Source organism: Phyllostomus discolor, chromosome 14 (genome assembly GCF_004126475.2).
Source record: "Phyllostomus discolor isolate MPI-MPIP mPhyDis1 chromosome 14, mPhyDis1.pri.v3, whole genome shotgun sequence".
NCBI classification, from domain to species: Eukaryota; Metazoa; Chordata; class Mammalia; order Chiroptera; family Phyllostomidae; genus Phyllostomus; species Phyllostomus discolor.
This window is the reverse complement of record NC_040916.2, coordinates 34,470,364-34,496,437: the sequence shown is the minus strand read 5'-3', so window position 1 is coordinate 34,496,437 and position 26,074 is coordinate 34,470,364. Positions and strand designations below refer to the sequence as shown.

Genomic DNA, 26,074 nt, shown 5'->3' with positions numbered 1-26,074 from the left:
CTAAGGGACTCGGAGGAAGAATATGCATTGATTTACTGTGACTATGGGCTGCTGTGATTTGGCCGAAACCAAGGGGCACGGAACATTTTACTTCTTTAACATCTACTCAAGCTAACGGAGGGCAAAGCAGACCCGGTCAGCTGTTGAAATTTAGCGATGTGTTTTGGTTAGTCATTGGTTTTGCTGCTTAATGTTCGCATTTATTATTTAAACGAAACGTCGGTGAAGATATATGGGCTCGACCTCTCTCTTGATTGTATCTAGTTGCGTTTAAATATACACGAGTGTAACAATCCCTGCGTGAGATGTATTCAAACAGTAACAATAGACAGAATTAGTTTGGAGTGAGATGCGGGCAAACATTACTGGGTCCTCGAGATTTACACAGTAGACGGAACTTCAGAAGAAATAGATTCCGAAACAACCTAAACAGGTACTGTTTACTAGAAGTATTGACTATGCCCTGATGGTTGGAGAAATACCTATTTCTACTGAGTTTTTTGTTAAGCTTCGCCCCAAGTTCGGTATAGGCATGGGACCCCCATCTGCTCTCCTGCCTAGAAATAAACACCAAATAGCTAGTGTCTATCACAATACTCCTTACTAAATCTGAAGAGCAATGGGTATTGGTTTGGTCTCAAAAACCTAATAGTCATTCCCCTTCCTTCCTTCCTTCCTTCCTTCCTTCCTTCCTTCCTTCCTTCCTTCCTTCCTTCCCGTCTTTTAAATTAGTTGTTCACTTTTTCCAAAGTCTCAAGTTTATCGTTAAGACATAAAGAACTATTCATTAGCTCACGCAGGCATTAATTTGACTATGAACTCAGTAAACACGACTGACCTCCTATCACGTGTCCGGCGCCCTGTAAGGTAAAACCATTACTCAGAGTGTCAAATTATAAAGGCCAGTCATTAAACTTCCATTGCTCATGTGGTGGGGGGAGGGGAGACAGGTAATTACAAGCAATTTTATTGTGCCGTATATGATACATATATGAGGGAGGACCTGAAAAAAAAACCCCAGAATTTATTTATAAAAACCGTGTATGTGTTCTTAAAATTCTTATTCCTATGTTTAAACTTCAGTCGCCTTCAAAATACTCTCCATTTGATGCAACACAGCTATTGAGATGTTTTTTCTCGCTGTTCAAAACAGTTTTTGAGCCCTGGCTGGCGTAGCTCAGTGGATTGAGCTCGGGCAGTGAACCAAAGTGTCGCAGGTTCGATTCCCAGTCAGGGTACATGCCTGGGTTGCAGGCCACGGCCCCCAGCAACCGCACATTGATGTTTCTCTCTGTCTCTCTTTCTCCTCCCTTCCCTCTCTAAAAATAAATAAATAAAATCTTTTAAAAAATTAAAAACAAACAAACAAACAAAACAAAAAACAGTTTTTGAACTTCTCGACTTTGGCTCCTATACAGATCATATGGGAAGTTTTGATTCTGCAACATGATCTGATTTTTGACAACTTAGAAGTTCATTACTTGCCATTCAAAGGAGAGAAGGGAGGGGATGTTATTTAAGGAAATCATAATGGCTCTTTTTTTTTTTAAAAAAATCACCCTTTTACTTGCTGTTTCGAGGGGACCGAACAGGAAATGAGGTCCTTGGACACCGCCTACTTTATTGACAAGATCTCCTTTCAAGGCGAGTCCTCCGAGGCCCGTCTTTCACGGACGCAGTTCCCCAGGCACTTGCTGTTGGCAGCTGCTCCCCGCCTGGACGCACCGGAAGAGCCGCTCAGGGCTGAATCTGCCTCTGCGCTGTCTCATCTTCTGACCCAGGGCGGACTTGACCGTGAACTCCCTGTGCAACTCTCATTCTACTTGCGTGTAGAGTGAACACCTGATGCGTTACATTTTGAGACATTCTGACCATCAGTCTATGAAGAACAGAAACTTTGTCTATTTTGCCTCTCGTCACTTCCTCGACACCAGTAATAGGACTCCATACGTAATTGTTGATTAAATAGATACATACCTGAACAACTGTAAAGAAAGTCCTCGGAAACTCTGAAGTTGTAGTTTCTTCATATAGTCTTGGACTGAGAATTTCTTAATGACAATTGAGTATTCCTTTAAATTTTTAATGTTTTTTAAATTTTTTGATGTGATTATAATGTTATCAAAATGTAAAATCGATATAGAGACTGCGACAGTTTTCTATTGCTGCTGTAACAAAACACCACAAACTCAGCGTTTGCAAACAACACAGACGTACTATCGTACAGTCCTGGGGTTCAGAAGTATAAAATGAGTGTCCCTGGGCCCAAATAGGGGTGCCCGCAGAGCTGCGAGCCTTCTAGCAACGCCAGGGGAGCTTCTGTTGCGTTGTTTCTTCCAGCCGCTGAAGGCTGCCTGCATTCCGCGGTGTGCTGCCCCCGCCAGCGATGGCCCGCCAAGACCCCGTGTGCTCATATCGCTCTGAACTCATTCTTCTGCCTCCCTCGGCCGCAGTTAAGGACTTGTCGCTTCAGCGGGCTGGCCCGGGGAAACCAGGCTAAGCTCCCCATCTGAAGGTCCTCTGATCAGCAGCCTTAATGCTACCTGCGACCTCCCGCTTCGTTGTCACCTAACACATTGCCAGGTGCAGGGGGTTCCGGTGTGGGGCCGCTATGCCACCAACCACAGACACCAAACGCGGGGATGGAGTGCATTGTTCTGTCGCCATCAGCACAGGTGAAACCCAGTAGTAGCTCGTTGTCGGCCATGAACTCATCCGTTCAATGAACCCGCCACAGAGCTGGAGGGGCTTGAGTGTCCTCACTGAGCAGGGCTTCAGTCCCAGATCTGCTTCTCCTCGTTTTGTCTGTGACCTTGGGCACAACAGCTAGATATTCTCAGGGTCCTTCAGAGCCTGAGAAATGGCAATGTGTACTGCAGGGGTTTTGTGAGGAGTAAAGAAATATGGATAGAGGCAATATATATAATTGATAGGCCTATTAAAATATTGATTCATTCTCACTGTTAGGAGAGAATAGAAAGAAAGAAAGAAGAGCTAGACTTTTGGCTCTTGCATCGCTTGCACCAGGGGTACTTAATCGCTACTTTACAGACCTGTGCGAAGCCATCTTGAGACTTCTGTTGGAGGAATAGGTGTGGCCGCTCGGGGAGGGGAAGACACGGGAGAGAGCATCCAAGGGGATGATGGAGGTGGTTGGGCCCTGAGCCCAGGGGGACCCAGGTATTGCTGGACCAGTCAGGTGGTGATGGCCGCACATGTGCCAGGGCAGGCTGCGATGCCTGACACAGACCGCCACGGACACTCCTGGCTCAGAAGTAGAGCAGGTACAAGCCTTAGAAAGGGCCACGAAGATCCAGGCGAGGACCCGTGGCAGGGTGGGTCCCACAGGCCTTAGCCTCTTCAGCCGTGGGAGGAAGGGAGGTAGGTGGAAAATGTGTGATTCTGGCAAATAAAGGTATTTGATATTTCTTCTGTTCTAAAGTCTCGGAATATATAAGAAACTGAAAAAAAGTAGTAGCTATTAGTTAATTTTCAGTCTATGTGACCTGACTTGGTTCTTTCCAAACACTGTGCATGCTGAACAAAGTAATGAAAATTTCTGATACTTTTGAATGTATTTTTTGCTTCAATGTCTTTAATAAAAAAAAGGCTCTTTGAAAACAAACCGGCAACATGTTGTGAATTTTTACTCTTTCTCAAAATAATAAAGTGGCACTCTCTTCTTATGCAAAATCTTTACTCCTCTTCCTGGCGTTTGCTAGGCCTGGTGTGCTGTGTGCTATTTGTTCCAACACGAGGAAACAATATTTCCAAAAGGCTCACTCGGTCTGCTGAAGACTTCATTTTAATGACTCAAAAGACACTTGCTCTATTTAACCAAAGCGTGTGTGCATTTTGATATTATTTTATTTTAATTTTTTAAATGTCCATTACTTATCCGACCAATTGGAACTATTCTAGTATGCACTTATTTATGAATGCCTTTAAAATTCCAAATGGCTCATAATGGCGCCTCTGAAACGGCTGGAGCCGATGCTGTAAGGGAATATTAAGGCTCATAACTCAGATGAAAAGCTGTTACTGCAGAACTCTCGAGTCATTTTCTAGAGCATAACATCGCGGCAATTTGAAAGACGCTTACTCAAAATACCAAGAGGAATTAGGCAATCCGATGACAATCTCTTTGCAAACGTCCGCTGTTCAAGTCATTCTTGAACTGTCCGACTGGAAAAGATCGGCCAAACCCACGAACATTTATTAGCATTACAATAAATAAATACTGACGATGGCGATAAAAAAAATGCTGTGAGAATTTTAATAGCCAAGAAGAAAAATCTCCTCAATTAGAAGAACACTCTAGATCTACGGCTGGATTGTCGTGTAGAAGGGGAAGGTATAAATCTCTTCTGTGGGCTTGAGAGAGACGGTCATCCGGGGACTGCGGTTCAAGTGGTTTAAAGTCAAGGTCCTAGGAGCGTAATACCCTTCACTGGTTTGGTTCTGCGCAGTAAATATCTCCTTCATTAATATGTATATTCTGTGAGCCATCCCATCCCATTTTTACAGTGCGCCGTTTTCTGGCTGGGATGTATTCTTCTTGTAACTCTTAAATACTGGTTTTACAGCAAAGTGTCCGCAACCTTCCCTCGGTTCGAATTCTTTTTAGAGAGCTAAAAGGGGTCAAGAGGCGGCTCTGCATCAGTGACCCTCAGACTGGGGAAACTCTAGACCCCGGTGACATCTGGCAATGCCTGGAAACGATTTGGGTTGTCACCACCAGATGGGAGTGGTACTACTGGGACCTGGTGGGTAGAAACCAGAAACGCAGTGAAACATCCTACAAGGCAAAGGGCAGCCCCACAACGAAGAATCACCCCGCCAATGGTATGTGAATAGTGCCAAGTTTGGGAAAACCAGCTGTAAATTAAACAACAGTAACAAACCCATGAATATAGAGAGAGAGCCAGTGTGCTGGTAAAAAGGGCTGGCTGGTACACATTACTTATAAAAGGTCCCCTTTGGCAAGGGGAGGTCTTAAAAAATAAATGACCTCTTCCGTGGAAGGTTTTATTGTTTCAACGAAATAGTTGGTCTAAAATTGTATTAAGTTTATCTCAAATTTCATCCTTAAATGTAAGTGGAATATATATATATATATATATATATATATATATGCCAGAAATCAAAAGCAGGCATACATACAACACGAATACTTACCTAGTTTCATGCAGTGCCTACTGTGTTCTCACCAGAATCAAAGACAAACAAATGAGTCCCTGAAATCGAGGGGTGTACAGTGTAGCACGAGAAGTGAGACAAATAAGCGCCCTTAGAGGGGAGAAAATGCAGGAGAGTACGGCAGGCAGGTGGGGGCCGGAGTGCAAACACCACCGTGTGACGCAGACGCTTGAGAACTACTTCACAGGCAACAGCGTTGCGAGTTGCGCGGTGGGAGTGTGAAGGGTGGTCTGGCACGAGGGAGTACCAGGAGGACTTTAACAGCTGGGGGAGACATGTTAAGGACTTGAACCTGGGATATATGAGGCTTGTTTTCTTTCTTGTTTATTCCATCTCTCTTCTTTTTCTTTTCCCTCCCTCCCTCCTTCCCTTCCTTCCTCTTATGCCTCCCATCCATTCCCCTCTCCCTCCGCCTCTCTTTCTTCTGTAAGAGCAGACAAGTCCAGTGGGATGGAGAGAAGAGGCCTCCTTTCCCACGGCCCAAACTGTGTTCTCCAAGAAGCTGTCCTGCCCAGAGCTCGGAACGGGCCAGACCCTCGCAGCCTGGCCGTGTGATAGGTGGAGAAGAGAAGACGAGCTGCGTCCACTCACAAGGACACAGAGGAGGGCGGTCACAGCCAAGTCCAGCATGGCAAGGAACATTATGTGAAACTATTTGAAAGGAAGAGTTTGTTTACGAGGGTTCGGCAGGAAGTGTCACTCAAAATGAATGTTGTGATTTCCCCACATAGACATCATCGCAGCACAGGAAAACCATTCCATCTCTTTCCACAAGGGAAACTGACGCTTGCATTTTCCTTCTTTCCCTGGGGCTGTTTCAGAAGCCTGTATTTCTCTTTGCAGTGGGGGGAGGGGCGGCGCAGAGCCCAGGAGGCAGGAGCACAGGAAGGAAGGACTTGGGAGCTGCCAAACACGGTTGTGTTTTTGGAGGAGGAGTCCACAGAGGAGATGCCTAAAGCGTCCAAACTAATCCAGTAAAACTTTCAAACAATTAAGAAGAGAAGGGAGAACCCGATGGGCGGACATCGGGAAGAACCATGGCCCAAGATACTGAAAGACCTCCCAGAGACTGAGTGTTGGTCCACCAACTAAATGCCAGTCTTTCAGCCAAGTAAAGCCTCTCAGAGCCAGCGCTGGGGACTCGTTAGGGGCTCTCCTAAAGGGAATCTTCCTATCATGACACACCACCTTCGCTCTGAATGCCCAGCAAGAGCCCGGTTGTTCGTCCCTCTGCACACCACTGTGCACATATGTGTACACGATGTCACAGAATACTTGCGTGGCCACAGGGACGGTTCCTGAGCTGGAACTGGGAGGCAGAATCACTTCAATATTTGTTTGTTTTTTTAAGATTTTATTTATTTATTTTTAGAGAGAGGAGGGAGAAAGAGAAAGAGAGGGAGAGAGAGAGAAACATCAACGTGCGGTTGTTGCTGGGGGCCGTGGCCTGCAACCCAGGCATGTGCCCTGACTGGGAATTGAACCTGTGATGCTTTGATTCACAGCCCACGCTCAATCCACTGAGCTACGCCAGCCAGGGCTCAATATTTGTTTTTGAAAGAGGGATATTTTAAAATTTAGAGGCCAAAACGTGGCATCAACACTAATGCAAAATTTTTTTTAATGGTGGTTATTTTGCAAAAATTGTTGAGTAACTTGAACCACTGGTGAGTCTTATGAGTCTTATGGTAGTAACTAAAAATGATGTAAATCAGTTAGGGGATAATTATATTACTTAAAAGGGAAATTGTCAATTTAACTTCTGCAATGCCAAGTTTTGGCCTCGGGTATCCCAGAAGGATGAAATAAATTCAGCATATGTGAAGGCTTTGCTGCTAAGAGCTGAATGTTAGGAGGTCAACAAACATTCCATAACTGTGGAGTTACACCTCAAGTTGAAAACAAAACTGAAAAAAATAATAAACCAAGAATATGGAGTCCTTAAATATTTCTAGAAGGAATACAATATTTTCATCTATTTTTTTGGGGGGGGGGGTGGGAAGTTATGTACAAAGTAAATATTTTAACAAATAACATTATAGTGTTCCAGGCAGATGCTTTCCACAAAAGTACACACACCCCTTTCTACATATTTATATCATCATACGGATCTAATTTTCCAGATGCTGTCTGTGAGCATGGGAACAACTCTTGCTTATCCAGTTCCTGCTTTTTCAGAGCTTGGACCACCTGCATGCTATGGCGTAGGCAGGCTTGCGAAAAGGATTTTCCTGTTGCAGAAAATATGGACTCATCGTTCCTGCAAATGCATGTCTAGATAAAAGCTGTCAATAACTACTCATCAATATGTTTTACTACCCAGTTTTTTCCAGCATCTGCAGTTCCTGTAATGTGTTCTGATAATGCTGGTTTAAAATAGCCATGATTCCAGTCAGTCCACATTAACAGTAAACAGACAGCTCACTGAAGGACGGATCTTCTTTTGCAACAACCCAAATACGCCATGTAACCTACTTGCAGAAATATGAACATCTCAAAAAATTATCATCTTTTGTGATGGCTCATTTTATGTGTCAGCTTTGGCTGGGCCGCAGTGGCCAGGTATGTGGTGCAACGTGATTCTGGATGTTTTCTGTGAAGGCTTTGGATGAGATTGACTTTTAAATTGGTGGACTTGGAGGAAAGGAGATTACCTTCCATGACGTGGATGGGTTTCATCCAATCAGTTGAAAGTCTTACCAGAACAAAGACCAAAACTTTCCCCCAGGAGGATGAACTTCTGCAAGTGGACTGACTTTGGACTAGAACTGCAATTTTTCCCTGAGTCTCCCACCTGCTGGCTTGCCCCCTCAGATTTTGGTCTTGCCAAGCTTCCACGAATGCTTGAGCTACTCCTTCAAATCCATCCATTTCTCAGTAGATGAAAGACAGGCAGACAGAGAGAGAGATGAACACACAGCCTGTTGGGTCTGTTTCTTTGGAGACCCAGGACTAATACACCTTATGATTTCCCTAGAAAAGTCACTGTATCTCCCCCACCCCCCAATTTTTTTAAGTTGTTTTTAGAATGTTCAGAGCAAATACAAGATTAAAATGATCTTGTTTGTTGGCTGGTAGATTAAGGTAAAAGAAAGGGGGGTGACATGCTATGTTGAATAACCATGAACAGCAGTCAAGTATTTATTTACGTAATAATTCCGTGACTACATTGTTCATAACGTCCCCTATGTAATCAGTTTCTTTGAACGCATACAGGTGGCATGTATCCTACTTGAAAAGGGAATATCGGAAGGAAATAAAACAGGCCCTCTTAGCATAAAGTTATATTAAGAAGTTTAATGAACCGCACACTATGTAACTTGCAGATCAAACATTAAGTGGAGACATTTTCAGGAAATGTGTAGGAATAAAATAAGGCCTAGACAGCTCAGCCCACATTGAGATGTACCAAAATGAACAAAAAAGGCAAGAAACTTGAAACCAGGGATTAGTTTTGAACATATGCTATAAACTTCATGAAGTATCTTTTAGAAACAGTATAAACTGAACCAAATTGAAAGTAGACACTATAAACTGACATTAAATTATTCTTCCATCCTGAGTGATCTGGTGTTTTAGGGAGTAAGTCCAGCAAACCTGACAAATTCCTAATAACAGGTGCCATTCGGGAAGGAGGTCTGGAGGTAGGGACTGGATTTGAAGATGACAAATAAATTTTTTCATTATGAGTTGAGCGTCACGGGATTTAGTCCTCAACGTGTATTTTTTCATAAAGAAAAAATTTGTCCAAACGTTTAGGGAAAACAAGCAGGTTACTGGAAAGTCTGCAAAAATAGTTTGTTCTGACTTTTCCTTAGCAATAAGAGGATAACGGAAAAGCAATTTCTACGGATACAGAAGTGTCAGTAAACAGTGGATTCGAGGCCTACGGCTCGCAGGAGAGGTCTGGCCTGGAGACACAAATGCCTGCTACTCAGCTCCCCCGACTGCTGTCAGGGGGAAATCTAGGCCAGGGCTGCCAACTCACCCAAGTCAAAAATTCCAGATTATTAAGTAAAATGTCTTGATCCTGAACTATTTGAAGGTAAGACTGAAATTGAAAAAGAAAGCCCAAGGCTGTTTGAATGCTCGAGAGTGGAAGGGGGGAGAAAGACCCTCAGCTGAGCCCCAGTGACCCCCCAGAACCATCAGATCTGCAGGCTGGTCTATAGGTTTAATGCAATCCCAATGGAAACCTGAGCAAGTTATCCTGTGGATATCAACAAACTGATTCTAAAGTTCATATGGAAAGGAGGAGAAAGACCCATAATAGCCAGCACAGTATTGTCGAACAAAGTTGAGAGGGGGACCATACCCAACTTCAATGCTTGCTGTGAAGCTACAGGGACCAAGACAGCAGCGTATGGGCAAAAAACCAACAAAACAAACAGACAAACAAACCAAAAACCCCACCCGATAACAACAAAACACAAGTAGATCCATGGAACAGAACAGAGAGAGCCTAGAAATAGTCACACACATAGTCAACTAATCTTCCATAAAGGAGCAAAGACAGCACCACAGAGCAAAGGTAATCTTTTCAAACAATTGTGCTGGAACACCTGAATGCCCACGTGAAAGGAAGTAAAGAATTAATCTAGACACACACTTTACCCCTTCACAAAATTAACTTAAGAGGTATCAGAGACCTAAATGTAAAACAAGAAACTCTAAAACTCCTGGAAAATAACGGGAGAAAACCTAGAGGACTTTTCAGATACACCAAAGGCACAACCCATGAAAGAAATAATTGATAAACTAGGCTTCATTAAAATTTAAAACTTCTGCTCTGCAAAAGGCATTATCAAAGAAGGAGCAGGCAAGCCATGGGCTGGGGAAAATATTTGCAAAGGAGACATCTGATAAAAGACGGTTATCCAAAGTATACAGAAAATATACAGAAAGTTCTTAAAAATAATCTGATTTTAAAATGGGCTGAAGACCTTTACAGAGACCTCACCAAAGAAGATACACAGATGGCAAATAAGCATATGAAAAGATGCTCCATATCACATGTCATTGGGGAAATGCAAATGAAAACAACCAGGAGATGCCACAACTGACATATCAGAAAGGTCCAAATCCGGACCCCTGGTGGCAGCCGGCACCGCGATGCTGCTCAGGGTGGACAAAAGGTGCAGCCACCTTGAAAAGCACTTTGGTGCTTCCTTACAAAACTAAACCCACTTTTTCCATATAACCCAGCAATTGTGCTCCTTAGCATTTACCTGAGGAATTAATCATGTACGTTCACAAAATCCTGCACGTGATATTTATAGAAACTTGGTTCATCATGACTGAAGCTTAGGAGCAACTGGGATGTCCTTCAGCTGGTGGAAGGAGGAATGAGGTTCGGTACATCTGGACCACGGAATGTTAGTCCGTGCTAAGGAGAAATGCACTATTGAGCCACGGAGAGACCTACGGAGGAAGCTGAACTGCGTGTGGCTAAGTGAAGGCAGCCATCCTGAGAAGGCTGCCTATGACGGTATGCTTCCGACTATACGACACCCTGGAAAAGGCGAAACTACGAAGACAGTACGAAGACCAATTGTTGGGGGAGGGGAAGGGGAGGGGAGAGAATGAACAGGCAAAGCACAGAGGGTTTTTAGGAGAATTAAAATAGTCTGCGTGCATTGTAATGAAGGACGCACGTCATTATCCATTTGCCCAAACCCAGAGAACATACACCACCAAGAGTGAACCGTCACAGCCTGTGGTTTCTCAGTGTAGGTCCATCAGCTACAACAAAGGTACCACTTCGGTGACTGGTGTTAACAACGGGGGAGAGGAGTCTGGTTGGTTTTTTTAAATATTTTATTTATTTATTTTTAGAATGAGGGGAAGGGAAGGAGAAAGAAAGTGAGAGAAACATCACTGTGTGGTTGCCTCTTACACATCCCCTGCCAGGGACCCGGCCTGCAACCCAGGCATGTGCCCTGACTGGGAATCGAACCAGTGACCCTTTGGTTCACAGGCCGGCACTCAATCCATTGAGCCACACCAGCCAGGGTAGAGTCCTTTAAAAAAAAACATACACCCTGGCTGGCATAGCTCAGTGGATTGAGCACGGGCTGCGAACTGAAGTGTTGCAGGTTCGATTCCCAGCCAGAGTACATTCCTGGGTTGCAGGCCATAACCCCCAGCAACCACACATTGATATTGATGTGTCTCTCTCTCTCTCTCTTCCCCCCGCTCTCTCTCTCTCTCTCTCTCTCTATCTCCCTCCCTTCTCTCTAAAAATAAATAAATAAAATATTTTTTAAAAAACATACAAAACTGTATTTATGAATTGTCTGTTTTGTTCAAGTTTTATCCGTAGCCCCAAGCACTTAACTCCGAAACTCCAAACAATAAACATATCTCCATTGGAAATTATTCACCAGGTATCTCGTAGACTCGGGATGCTGACGCAGCCAGGGTGCGGAGAGCCCGCCCTCTGGCGCCGTGTTCTTCTCCCGGGGGCTGGCATCGCTCCGTGCAGTCTGAGGCATCTTCTGGGACTCCGCTGACTCACTGAGTCACTGACGTGGCCAGGTGGCGTCTCTATGGTCTGTCCCCTCTTGAATTGTCATGTTCCCTCTCCAGTGTCACTTTCCGGTGACTCAGCCAATGACCTTGATGTTCTGGATTCTGGAAAGTGTCCCTTGCACGGTAAAGGTTACCCTGTAGGCCTATTTGCTGCCAAAAGCACAACCCTGTGATATTGCTGGAGGACGTGTAATCCGACTATTTTCTCTGACAGTGATCATATTGTTTTCTTTTCTGTTTGCCCCTTCAAAGCGCTTGTTCAGAAAATCACTCCCAGTCCCCGTGAAGTCCTTAAATGGCTTCATCGCCTACTCACTTATCCAAACTCATCCCTCTTAATAGAACATTCCTGTCATTCAGAAATGTTAGAAATCAGTCACTTAAAATTAATCAATATTTATTGAGTACCTAGTGTATCTAAGAGACTGTGTTAAGTAATTAGGGACATATCAAAATATCAGAAGAATAAGCATCAACCCTCAATTAGCAGCTATGGAGCTGAACAGTTATCCACACGGAACCAGCTGTATCGAGCACCACAGTGTGGAGGCCCCTGCCGGGACGGTAATGGCTCCTGACTACCTAATACAGAGTCAAACATGAAACATGAAACATGTAGTTATGGTTTTGTCTTTTCTTGAATGAAACTAGAATTTTGAACTAGTCTGTCTGTTGCACTGTAAATCAGTGAATTAGAAATTGAGCCATTAGGATATCATCTGCTTATGGCTTGGGAGAGGACTAGCAAAATGTTATTCTGGCTGCAAGGCAAGGCTGTCAAAACGACTGTCCTATTTTAATTGGGATGAAACAGCTACTCTTACTTTTAAGGGGCTCCGGGGTATGAACTCCTGTCAACGCTTGGGGGCAAACGATCACCTAAGGCTACGGGGAGAGTGTATCGTTTTTACATACCTTTAAGGCTACCTCTTTGCAACTCATTACAAGATGTTGAACATTTAAATCTTTTCTGCACAGTGAATTGCAAGCAGCCAACATACACCTCCTTGCATGACCACAAAAAAAAAACACTCTCTTCTTCTAATCTCTCAGTTTGTCATATTTGACTATAATTTGATTGTCGCTCCAGAATAACGTGTTTATAAATGTCAGACTTCACTGGCCTCCCGAATTCATCTCCTCACTAGGGGAAGGCTTTCTCCCACCCTAACTCCTCCCCACCCCACCCTCTTTTTTTTTACCAAGGGCAAATTGGCCCTTTGAAAGGGGTGTTGTAGTATCTCCTGGCAGAATAATTTGCCAGCCTTCCCTCGTCAGCTGACTCCACTCGCAAGCCTCCTAATTAAGGAAACAGGTGAAAGCAGAGGGTCCCGCCGTCTGCAAGCCGACCTGCCCGCCCTGCGGGTAGCCCTCGGCCTCCCCTTCTCTGTGTCCGGAGAAGTGCTCTGTGCCCGTCCAAGTCTTTTTCTTTTGCTGCAGACTCTTCCTGACATCCTGCTAAGGAGCTCCCTACCTCCTGCATCCCCCATTCTCCTTTATCACAAGTCTTTCTTTTTCTGCTAGATTGTTTCTATCAACAAGCAAGCATATTCCCTTGTCTCCTAGGAAAAGGAAAACGGTTCTTCCTGAGCCCACATCTTCTTCTGGCCTTTACGTGTGTGGCCACTGCTCCTCCCTGGGCCGCGTTGCCTTCCCTCACTGAGCCCGTTTCATCTGCAACTCACTTTAACTGGCCTGGAGCTGCTCTTGTAGAAAGTATGGACCTTATACTTACGGACAAGATGGAGGTGGAGTAAACACGGCTTGTCTCCTCCCACGACCAAAGCGAAAATTACACGTAAACTACTAAACAACAATCAACCAGAACTGTCAGTAAACTGAGCTGTATGGAAGTCTGACAATCAAGGAATTCAATAAATTGCATTCATCCAGATGGGTAGGCAGGGTGGAGACACGGAGACGTGGACCGGGTGGTCCCACGGCCATGTGTGGTGGATTAAAATGGGAAGGGTTGCCTTGGGAGCCAGGGATCCCAGCCCCACATCAGACCACCCAGCCCAGGATTCCAGTGCCGGGAAGATAAGTCCCCATCAATTCTGGCTGCAGAAATCAGTGGTGGTTGGGGCAGCAGAAGAAACTGCCGCCTTCTCAGGCATCTCCTCTTAAAGGGCCCACAACAAACTTAGGACTAAGGCAGACTCACTCCCTCTGGGCTCCAGTCCCACGGCCGCAGCTGGGAGGGTACCAGTGGCGCACAGGGAGAAGGTGAAATGTCTGGTATGAGGGCGAGTGCTGGGGGACAGCTTCCTCCTGCACAAAACTCCAGAGGCCAGACAGCAGCACTGTCTCCTTTCTGAGCCTTCCACCATACAGAGCCACAGAGCAGCGACCCCAAATCTGCTCCATCAGCCTGGTTCACATGGGCTGCCCCGCCCTGGTGGCTACCTAAGGCTCCTCCCCATGCAACTTACTGGTGCCATGCTACTAAGGCAGGGAGTCAAAACGGCTTTGCATAATACATAGAAACAAACACAGGGAAGCTGCAAAATGGAGGAGACAAAGAAATATGGTCCAAATGAAAGAACAGAACAAAATTCCAGAAAAACAACTAAATGAGGTGGAGATAAGCAATCTATCAGGTGCAGAGTCGAAAACACTGGTTATTAGGATGCTCAAGGAACTCACTGGATACTTCAATAGCATAGAAAAGACCCAGGCAGAAATGAAGGTTACACTAAGTGAAATGAAGAAAAATCAACAGGGAACCAACAGTGGAGAGGATGCAGCTGAGAACCAAATCAATAAGTTGGAACATAAGGAAGAAAAAAAAAAAACATTCAATCAGAGCAGCAACAAGAAAAAAGAATAAAACAAAACCCGGGATAGGCTAAGGAGCCTCTGGGACGACTTCAAACGCACCAACATTCAGATCACAGGGGTGCCAGAAGGAGAAGAGAAAGAGCAAGAAATTGAAAACTATTTGAAAAAAATGATGAAAGAAAACTTCCCTAATTTGGTGAAGGAAATAGACGTGCAAATCCAGGAAGCACAGACAGTCTCAGACAAGACGGACCCAAAGAGGCCCACACCAAGACACATCATAATTAAAATGCCAAAGGTTAAAGATAAAGAGAGAACCTTAAAAACAGCCAGAGAAAAGCAGATAGTTACCTACAAAGGAGTTCCCATGAGAGTGTCAGCTGATTTCTCAAAGGAAACTTTGCAGGCTAGAAGGGACTGGCTAGAAGTGTTCAAAGCGGTGAACAGCAAGGACCTACAACCTACATTGCTCTCTCCAGCAAAGCTGTCATTTAGAACGGAAGGGCAGATAAAGTGCTTCCCAGACAAAGTAAAGCTAAAGGAGTTCGTCATCACCAAGACATTAGTATACGAAATGCTAAAGGGAATTACAGAAGATCAAAACGATGAACATTCAAATGGCAATAAATTCACAACTGTCAACAATTAAATCTAAAAAAGGAGCTAAGCAAACAAGCAGCACAGACACAGAATCATGGGTGCGGAGATCATTTGGAGGGTCATCAGTTGGGAGGGGGAAGCGGGAGAATGGGGGGGAAGGAAAGGGATTAGGAAGCACGAATCCGTAGCACAGAATAGACGAGGGGACATTAGGGACAGTACAGGACGTGGGTGGTAGCCAGAGAACTTATGCGCATGACGCATCGCCATGAAGTAATGGGGCGAATTGCCAGGGAGAATGAGAGGTATTGGGTAGAGAGGGACAACGGGGGAGAAGTGGGACAGCTGTAATAACATAATGAATAAAATATATCTTAAAAATTACAAACATTTTTCATGATGCTGAATGCACTGAATCCTTCTCCTCTTGCCCGACGCCTCTTCCACGGCCAGTGCGCTTCTCCGAGCTGCACGAATGGGCTGCTCTCTTGCCTTTCCAGGTGCGGCGCCTGCCCAGCTTGCCCGGGGCCACTTGGGCTGCCCATCCTCTGAATCTGGATATTTTCAGACTCAACCCTGGCTTGGTTTCAGGTCGTATTTATATACTGATAACTCCCAGCGTTAGCTTCTCAGCTCTCTCTTCTGACCTCTGCCTTTTAGCAATGAATGCGACTGGTGGATTCTGAGCATGTCAGCCTGACGCCTTCATTAAAAAATTCTCCATTACCTGGCTGGTGTAGCTCAGTGGATTGAGCACGGGCTGTGAACCAAAGCATCACAGGTTCTATTCCCAGTCAGGGCACATGCCTGGGTTGCAGGCCACGGCCCCCAGCAACCGCACATTGATGTTTCTCTCTCTCTCTCTCTTTTGCCCTCCCTTCCCTCTTTAAAAATAAATAAATAAAAAATTAAAAATATTCTCCATTAACCACTCCCCTCCTGGTTGTAGCGACTACAGATGATCAATTCTTGAGACCTGTTATTTCATCATGTAGTACAAAATGGTGATTTTCTAATTCCATCGCCCTTACTGCTTTCTTTGCTAGAGTTCTATAAATATGAACTGGCCTTCACCGACTACATCAGGAGGCCACAGGATTGTCTCAGCCATGGGATTGTCTTGGCCACGGGTTTGATGTCAGTCACTAAAGTGACAGCAGTGATGACAAAGAGTAAGTCATTTCAAAATATATTCTGGTGCAAAACCCCAAGTATTTGCAGCCAATCAGATGCAGGAAGAAGAAATGCAGGGGATTATGAATGGCCTCTCGTTTTCTTGCTCGACTCAATACCTGGAGGATGGAGGTGTAGGCCACTGAGACAGGCAGGCTCTGTGGAGTCCAACCCCGCACGCAGACGAGGGACCTAAGGGAGCGTTACGGAAAGAGGAGGAAGGGGGCCTTCAAACCCGTTTGTTCTAATAATAACACTGGGCAGAAAAGGAGTTTCCAAAACAAGAAATGAGCATTCTAAAATTCTGGAAACGCAGGAAAATATCTCAGCAAGCGTGCAACTGCTGTTATATTGGAAATACTCTGTCTAGCAGCCGTGTCATGCTGCTACACTGACGGGGGAGGCATCGGCAGATGCTATTTCAGCAGCACACTCGTCCTGCTCAAATGCCCTGCTAAGGGTCTGTCAGCGTTTCCAGGATGAACTCCAATTTTCAGGGGTTAATAACGTGGCTATTTTAAACTCACATCAGGCTCAAACGTATTAGAAATACGTTTTAAAAATAGATTTAATGCATTTTTGTCAAGATCTAGTTAAACTATTGCCTATTTTTCTGAGATAAAGTTACCTACAGTTACTATATATCATGAGACAAGTGTTTAATTAAACACACTTTTTTATTTTGAAGTTTCTGGAAGTAATTACAGTTTATAATAATGTCACATTTCCTATGTGTAGATTAGAGGTGGATGGGCCACAAACATTATACTGAGGCAATTGTAACACATTGTAGCCAAATTTGGCATATGCATTGCCAATTTAAATAAACCTCTTGCCAATAAAACTTGTTGTAAATGTTTGGGGTTTTTTGAGGAACAATGACATGTTAGATTTTATTTGATTATTATTTTGCCAGCCAGAACTTAGTCTCAAAGTTATTGTTCAATTAAAAATTTACCCTGTATCAGCCCTGGCTGGCATAGCTCAGTGGATTGACCTCGGGCTGCGAACCAAAGTGTCGCAGGTTTGATTCCCAGTCAGGGCACATGCCTGGGTTGCAGGCCACGGCCCCCAGCAACCGAACATTGATGTTTCTCTCTCTCTCTCTTTTGCCCTCCCTTCCCTCTCTGAAAATAAATAAATAAAACCTTTTTAAAAATTTACCCTGTATCATAGTAATGTATACTTGAAACCTATATGATTTTATTAACCAATGTCTCCCCAATAAATATAACACATAAATGAGGGAATACTATATACACTATATACCATTTTCTGTTTGGAACACAGTATTTTGGTTTCCTTTTAGTAACAGAATTTTCTCACGTATGGGTGCCAAGTTCATCTAAGGCCTTTTGTACAGTCAGTTCAGCTAGAAATTCTACCTTAAAGACCTAAAATGCTCTCCTCCCTTACGAGGAATAGGAGGAAACGGAGACAGGGTATGGAATAAAACCAATCCAATACTACAGGTGATGTGTTAGTCCAGTCACCTTTGACCTATGACCTGATCACAGCCACAGGAGCCAGTCCAGCTGAGGTCAGCCCAGAAACCAGGCAGCCAGTCTGCAGGACCCAGCTTATGCTCACAGTGTAATCTGGTGGTGCTAATTCTGTGCTTTTACACTGATAACAAAAGAATCCTTACCTCACACTGTAAAAAAAAAACAAGCAAAACAGAAATTATGTAGGGGTTAAATATCTAAATTTAAAAATTAAATAAAGAAAACAAAAGCTAGCCCTGGCTGCTGTGGCTCACTGGATTGAATGCCGGCCTGTGAACCCAAGAGTTGCTGGTTCGATTCCCAGTCCAGGCACATGCATCGGTTGCGGGCTAGGTCCCCAGTACATGACATGTGAGAGGCAACCACATATTGATGTTTCTCTCCCTCTCTCTCTCCCTTCCCCTCTCTCTAAAAATAAAAAAAAATAAAATCTTAAAAGAAATTTTTTTTGTTGAAATACAGCTTTAAAAAAACGGTTTCGCCAAACTTAATAACTCAAACCTTGGTTTTCTTTTCATCCGTGGTCATAATTTTTAGTCTTTCTCTTTTGCCCATGGAAATCCTGAAAACTAAGCCCATCATTTTGAAAGTCTTATCAACACTTTTATTTGTCTTCTGCCTTGCAAAATTTATTTCTAGAGATTCAGCCAAGTCCTCTTTGACGAGCTGTGTTCTGTGTGCTCAGGGAAAACTGACGGGTCCAGGAGAGGACTCACCGGCGACACGCTGACCAGGGATCGGGTGGTGGTTGGGAGCCCAGTCACCTGCACTGTCTACCGGAGATCCTGTTGGTACCCCAGGTATGGCAGAAATTTCCATGCAGAGAGTAGAAAGCCGTCCATTACACCACGGTGGCACAAACTCCCTAAGGAACACTTGTTTGTAAGCCATCGTCCTTGCCGGAACGGCAACTCTGCCCTCTGATGTTAAGTTCCACTTGGTATACAAGGCTCATTGGCTCAACAGACTTGTACTGAATACCCACCTCGTGTGAGATAATGTTTTAGGCAACAGGTAGACAATGGTGAGCACGGGGCAAGATTCCTGCTGTCGTCATCTCGTCGTGTAAGAAAGGCAAACGAGCGAACAGCGGAATTTCAGGTGACAAGGGGAAAACCGTGTCTATGGTGGGTGTCATGGGGAGCCAAGCCAAGCTGCTCTGAGGCGACATCGGAACAGAGAACGGAAAGGAGCTAGAGCGTAACATGCAGTCTAAGGAAAGACTGTTCTGGGTGGACAGGACCTACGGTGGGATCTTGGCAGGACGGAGAACTAGCAAGACCCAGTTCTGTTCCTCCACGTGCAATGAGAAGCTCCGACTCCTCCATGCAGCAGTGCTCAGACTCCTAACAGCACGTGTCAGTTTGGCATGAGCGTATGTCACGTTATAATGAACAGTCAGCTTTGGAAAGCTGAGATGCTTACTGTCCACTTAAGACTCAGCTTCTTCAGGCCAGGGACCTAGTCCTGTGCCTTTTTTTTTTTTTAAGATTTTATTTATTTATTTTTAGAGAGGGAAGGGAGGGAGATAGAGAGAGAGAAACATCAATGTGCGGTTGCTGGGGGTCATGGCCTGCAACCCAGGCATGTGCCCTTACTGGGAATCGAACCTGAGACACTTGGGTTTACAGCCCGCACTCAATCCACTGAGCTATGCCAGCCAGGGCATCCTGTGCTTCTTGATACACCCACACCGGAGACAGCGCTCACGGGAAAGGGTGGTCAGTGACGCTCACCGATGACCACGGTCTGCTGTCAGTGGTCGGTGCTTGTCACGCCCTCAGGGAGTCAGTAGCATACAGTACTCTGTACATAATGTGTAGACGATACTCTACAGTAATGGGGCTGGAGGAGATCACCCAGGGAAAGAATAGGAGGAAGGATACGTGTACAATGGTCATAACTGTGATTAAAATTCTCTTCGTCTTTCACTAGGTCTAGGATTCTTTGTTTCAAACATCTTTTCCTACAAGCATGTACGATAGTTTGAGAACTAGTCTCCTCGTATCCTCCTCCTCCTCATCATCACTTGAATCTGGTGCGACACATCCTTGGAACAGGTCCGGCAGTCTTCCGTTGTCCTCCCTGTTGTGTTTCAGATTCAATCAGGGCCTGTTCTGGGCTTCAAAGGAGCTTCAGAGCATTCCAAGTCCCCTCAAGTTTGTCTCCATGTCTCAGAATTCTCCACGCATTCAGAAATCTTGATTCTACAAACGGGGAAACCCTGTCAGTTGGCGGAAAGGATGGGGTGTGGTGACCCACCCCCACGCACAACTCGGGACACCAACTTTCATGGGAAAGGAAGGAGCAGACCTCAGAATCCTCTAGCACTTTCTCTGACCTTGCCCTTAGAACTCCTGCAAGGAGTCCAGAAAGTAGGAACCTATTTTAATGCCAAAAAGTATCAGAAGAGAACAACGATACATAAATTCCAGCAAACATGCAATATTTATTGTGAGAGGGATAATAAATCAAGGGGAAAAAAGGGGGTATGGAAATGGAGCCAGATATAAAGCTAAAAAAAAGGAGTACAAGTGAGTCATAAATTTGGCTCTGCTTTCTAATAGCCAAAGTGGGAAGAACCATCTACCCAATATACTGTGTCCATTAGCCGAAATAAACCGGTTTTTCAGAGGACATAGATTTATTTTTGGAACTAACACCATGGAAGAGTTGCTCTCTGGGACCTTGCAATCTGGTTATGATAGGCAATACTGTTTTGCAGTAAACCTGGGAGAAATGTTAAGGATGGAATTGTTACGAGGGCTGGCTTTCTCAACCCTGCTTCAGCAGAGGTAAGACTTAGCCGGAATGAGGTCTTTGCAGGCTAAAGAATGCATGCAATTTACTGCCGTAGGCAATATTATTCCCTTACTGTACCCCAGGCCTTTGAGGTTAGGGTTTGCTTATGTACTGCAGAGCTGAATTGTTAGCGAGTTGGTGCTTACTCAGTAAGTCACCGAATGAACACCCTTCGGGAAGGCTCCGCTCTCGGACACCACGTATGTGCAGCCAGCCGGGCAGAGTTCATCTGCTTTTGCTCCTGTGTTGAGGGTCCTGTTTTATGAGCTCCGGCAGGGAAACAGGGCCAGGGGCTGCTCCTGTGAGCAGATACTCCTCTCTGCAAGGAGTCTTGGGAGAGTGTACACTGCACACGGATCTTTGAGGTTAGGGGACGGATCTCTGATGAGATCCGCTTCAACTAAGGACTTTGCCCTTCTCATTCCTGACAAGGTAAAGAGCCCATTCCAGACGTGGGTCCTTACTTCTTTAGAAATTAAAGCACATAAGGGCTAAAAATTTGTTTAGCGAGGGACTGCAAAACTCGTGCTCAGTTGTCAGGAACTAGCTATGTAGCCAGAGCCTAATTCAGTCTCTGTGTGGCTTTGTCCTAGTGTGTGAAGGTAATTTCCCACCCTCCCTAACAACCTATGTACACTATTCCAGTATTTATCACATTATTATTCATTTATTTCACTCCCTGGTTTATGCCCTGAACAAACCTCCTTGGAGGCAGGAACTAGGTTTCATGGGCTTGTATATCAAGTGCTTATCACAGTGACCGTTACAGCGTACACTCAGTAAAATGCTCACTGGTCCGGTGAAGTGAAGATGCACAGTGCGGAATAAACACACGCTAACTGAGGAAAGCGGGCCGAACTTCACCACGTGCCTCTCCTTAGGGCTCCTGGCACCTTCCTGTGGCCCAAAGGGCCCTAAGCCATCAGCCCCGGTTCATAGAGACTGGACAGCACCTGGAGGTGGATGCACCTCAGAGGCTCATCCTTCTGGAAGCGTCCACACACCAAAGGGCTTGGGCTTCCTTTGGATCGCCTGGTGCCTGGTGTCATACATGATCACAGACAGCCATGCTGATGCTGCCCCATAATACCTGTAAAACCACCAACACGTTGAACGTTTATTCTGGAGCCTGTGTTGTCTGTGCCCGGCTGCTCCAGGTTTGCACATTACTTCTCCCTAGTCACCTCGGCCGGGAGACACTGAGACCTCCTGTTCCAGGCACTGTGCGCTTCTGCGTGCTAGCTGCTTGTTGCACTTCCACCGTTACCCCCGTCTGCATGAGGACGCTGGGGAAGACCAGGTCAGTGTCCTGGGGCGCGGGTTCCAGCCCGAGCTGTCTGGGTCCGGCATCCAAGCTCCTACCTGCTGCGCTATGCTGCCTCCGGGCTCATCTCTTTAGCAGCTGTATTCTTAGGGTAACTGGGTTTTTCTTTTGGGAAGCAGCAACAAGATGAATTTTAAAGTGTGCTTTACCTAATTATAAAATACCTTTTATGTCTATAGTTGTCTAAGATTTTAACTAGCATTCCCTTTGGGTAATAGGAACTGTAGAGTACTCACGTACTTAGAAAACATGTTAACAATGGAATTTGGAAGATGCTTCCATTTACCCATACAGCAAAGGGATTATTGTATCAACTTAAAAGAAAAACAAAAACCCCAAACCCCAAAACACCAGAAATCTACTAAAAAATCATACACTAAAATTCTAAATAAACCTTTGACATTAAATACAGCTGACCCGTATTTAAAAAAAGCTATTTTATTCCTCTAGCTCAGACCATACCTAGCTTCTATGACTGCACCATACATGTAGGCTCTTTGCTATCTTGACATCCAAGGTAAGAGCTATTCAAGAATCTTGTCAAGTCTATGATTTTTTGTACATTTATGTTTCCATTCATAATGGCGTATCTTCATGAGTTCACCAGATTTTAGCAAATTGGTTAGAATAAGTATCTTACTATGCATTGAACCAAAGAGCAGAAAGCTCATTATAAATAGAATTGTTGAGAGGACTTCAGTTTTTCACACCTGTTTCCCATTAGTACACAAAGGTTAATGGCATGAAAAACCACACTCAGCAGCTGGAATTACCCTGAAGCTGTATTTTGAAGGGGCTTTAACATTTCCCTTAAGAACAGACCATATAGCCCTGGCTGGCATAGCTCAGTGGATTGAGCGTGGGCTGGGAACCAAAGTGTCCCAGGTTCGAGTCCCAGTCAGGGCACATGCCTGGGCTGCAGGCCATGACCCCCAGCAACCACACATTGATGTTTCTCTCTTTCTCTCCCTCCCTTCCCTCCCTAAAAATAAATAAAATCTTTAAAAAAAAGTAAATAAGTAAAATGTTAAAAAAAAAGAATATTAAGAACTGACCATACTAAAAAGGCAAACGAATTATCATCACTCAGGCACTGCAGGTGACTTCTTAGTTCACCTATAAAGACTGAATGCCAATGTTTTATTTGCTACAGGGGTGAAGAGGGAAACATCAGTGAAATAAATTTGATAACATGACTCATACTTCTTCCCTAAATTCACAACTCTCACATTTGGCTCAGCTAAAAAAAAAAAAAAAAAAAAGAACTTCAACTTGAAGTAAGTAGGCCAAGTCACACGATCCACCCAAATGAGGGAGTTTAAGAGAATGAGTAAGTTTTTCAGCTGGGAAAATATTTGCTTTAATTTGGTGAGCTTCAATAATTTACCCACAGTGACGAATAAGCCCTTGAGTCAGATTCTGAAACATTCTCTCTGCCTGAACCATAACATTTCACCAAAATGTAGTGTGGACTGCACACGAAACGGTTTCTTGGTTAAACCCTAATAGTAAAGGCAAGAATAAAACTAACCTCCATTACTTCACTCTCAGGTGTTTTTCTCCCAAACGTACCTCTAGATGTCTTAGGTAGGCTGTACAATCAGGTATGGTTTACTTTACGTAATGGTGTGTTCAACTTTAGCACCCTGTGGAAGTAGTAAGCGTAATGAGAACAGTAGTAAGGTTATGTAAACCGTCTCCTCCCTCTCCAGGCTAGTAGTGAGGTTTAGTTGAAATATGAGGAGGAAGTGCTGTAGTGGAGAGGCAACGGGGAAGGGAGTTCAGAGAAGGAAAGAACAGGGCTCTGGGGAGATTCAAGTCGTGCTGGAGATGTACGGAGTCTAACTCGAAACTTTCACCTTCTCCCTGGCTGCAAGCTTAGATAAGGTGTGAAGTGTCAGGGGTGTGCATGGATGCTTCCTAAATGGGCCTTTTCTCCTGTGAAACAGAAAAAGAAATACAAGTGCTTGGTACCACATGCTTTTGAGGCTGAAAAGCCTATTAATAAACACTTTGCATCGTTGGGGGCATATTTTAAAGAACTGTCGCCAGAAGAATCTCCTCCAAGTGAGAATGAAGTCACTGTCCCTCCCCGGGAGCCCTGAGGGAAAAGGCACACAGAAGATAATGCCCCCTACTTGCTGGCGGGATCTCCCTGCGTCTCCTGCGACCCCCCTCCGCCTCTAGCTCGCGGGTCTGGCAGCCTGGGGCGGTCGCTGGGAGAAAAGGAAATGCCCATCCTCCATGGTAAAGTCTTTGGTCTTTTCCTCCTGGTCGCCCACTTTGTAGCGCAGCTGCGCGCGCAGGAGCCGGTGGTTGTCCTGGGCGGGCAGCAGCGTGATCTCCCCGGAAATGTCCGTATCTTGCTCTACTTGCACGGGCTCATTCAGGTACAGCAGGGCTTGCTTCCAGTGCGTGACCGGCTGGAAAGGCGAGGTGGACAGCACCACCGGTTTCTCCGAGTCTCCTTTGGGGAAGGTCACCTGGAACCAGATGGCAAAGCCGTGCATAGGCGCCGAGCCGTAGCTGCTGAAGCGGAAGCGCCCACCCACCCCGGCCTCCAGCTCGTGCTCCAGGCCGGCGCGGGCCAGATCCAGCTGAGCAAAGCACTGAGGCCGGGCCAGCACATCTTCGCCACACAGGTCCTGCACCAGGATTTCCCCGTGGCCCATGATGCAGCGCGTGGCGAAGCTGTTTAGGCAGCTCATGTCCACACCGTAGATCTGCTTCACCTGGCTCCAGAAGCCCAGGCGCAGGTCCAGCGTGTGGTCGCTGATGGGCGCCAGGAAGAGCTCGGCGGAAGCCGGCAGGAGAAGCCCGCCCTCCTTCAGCCACTTAGCCCGCGCGTGGAGCACGGAACTCAGCATGGACTCGTGCAGGAGCCCGTAGCCCATCCACTCGCTCACGATGACATCCACCTGCTCGGGCAGCTCCACCGTCTCCACCGGCCCGGGCAGGACGTGCACGCGGTCCTCCAGGCGGTTGAGCCGCACCACCTCCTGGGCCTGCTGCCAGATGGAGCTGGCCTCCACGGCGTACACGCGCCGGGCCCCGGCCTGGGCACAGAAGATGCTAAGGATGCCGGTGCCCGCGCCCACGTCCAGCACCGTCTTGTCCCGCAGCGCTGCCCAGTTCCGCATGATGCCCAGGCGGTAGGCGTCCGTGCGGACGCGGTCCGCAATCATCTCCTCGTGCACCGATATGTCCGAGTAGCACTCGTAGTACATCTGGTCCCGCTCCCGCCTACTCCTCCGGGGTCGCAGCAGGGCCGCCTCCGGCTGTCCGCCATCTTCTTCCTCAGGTGCCCCCCCTCCTTCGCCGCCGCCCCCCGACTCAAGCTTTTGCCTCTTGGGCTGCGACATCTTGGCGGCTCTGGCCGACTCCCGGCAGGCGTTGCGCGGCGCGGGGCGAGCGCCAGGAAGCGGGGTCTTCTGGGACTTGTAGTCCGCGCTCGCCCGACCGGGTCTCGCTGGCTGCTTTCGAGCTCCGCTCCACTCTTTCCTGCCTTTAGTGTCTCGGAAGCCCTTTCGCACCCAGCGTAGCCACAGTCTGAGGTTCTTTGTGTTCCCCTACCTTCCTTAGCCCTCAGATCTCTTTCCCTTTCAATCCCTTCTCGAAATGGACACGCCCACTGAAAACCCAGGTTTACTCACCTGGGCGGCACCCTTCCCCTTTTAGCACCTTCACCTGGGCAGCTGGAACTCCTGAAGGTCTCCAGGCGTGAGATTTAGAAATTGCACCGCACGACCACACGTTGTTTTCCTTCTGGGGGGTGGGGTTAGGGTGCAGGGCAGGTGTAAGTGGAACAAGACAAAAACCTAACAAGGTTAAATAAACCCTGGTTCTCATTCCAAGGACAGTGCAAATTAATTGAATAGGGCAGGTAATATAACTTGTTTTCAATAACCCATTCACCCCCCAACAACAAGGAAATCTTTGCCGTGCAAGAATTATGTTTTTTGGTCTCTTTTTTTTTTTTTTATTAGGAGAACAGCCACTTGGCACTTAGTCCTGCCCTGTTAATTCTGTGGTTCATTCAAGAGTTCCATCTTGGAAGGGCCCAGTGGTGTGGCGCGTGGAAACCCATCGCCAGCTGTAGTCCGGTCACAGTACCTTGTGACCGCTTTCTGCTTCCACTCCCTCGTTTTTCTTGTGTCTG

At 45.9% G+C, this 26,074-nt stretch overlaps 1 protein-coding gene across 1 annotated transcript; it reads right to left on the bottom strand.

Annotated features, from left to right (window-relative positions):
* Window positions 1-23,019: 23,019 nt before the first annotated feature.
* PRMT6 (protein arginine methyltransferase 6) lies at window positions 23,020-25,372 on the bottom strand. The gene has a single exon (XM_028502715.2). It carries the CDS (start codon window positions 25,275-25,277, stop codon window positions 24,099-24,101), a length of 1,179 nt encoding a protein of 392 aa, XP_028358516.1. The 5' UTR covers window positions 25,278-25,372; the 3' UTR covers window positions 23,020-24,098.
* Between the last annotated feature and the right edge of the window lie 702 nt (window positions 25,373-26,074).

Excerpts from the sequence above, each read along its gene's own strand:
- PRMT6 (XM_028502715.2), bottom strand. The coding sequence starts at position 25,277 with ATGTCGCAGCCCAAGAGGCAAAAGCTTGAGTCGGGGGGCGGCGGCGAA.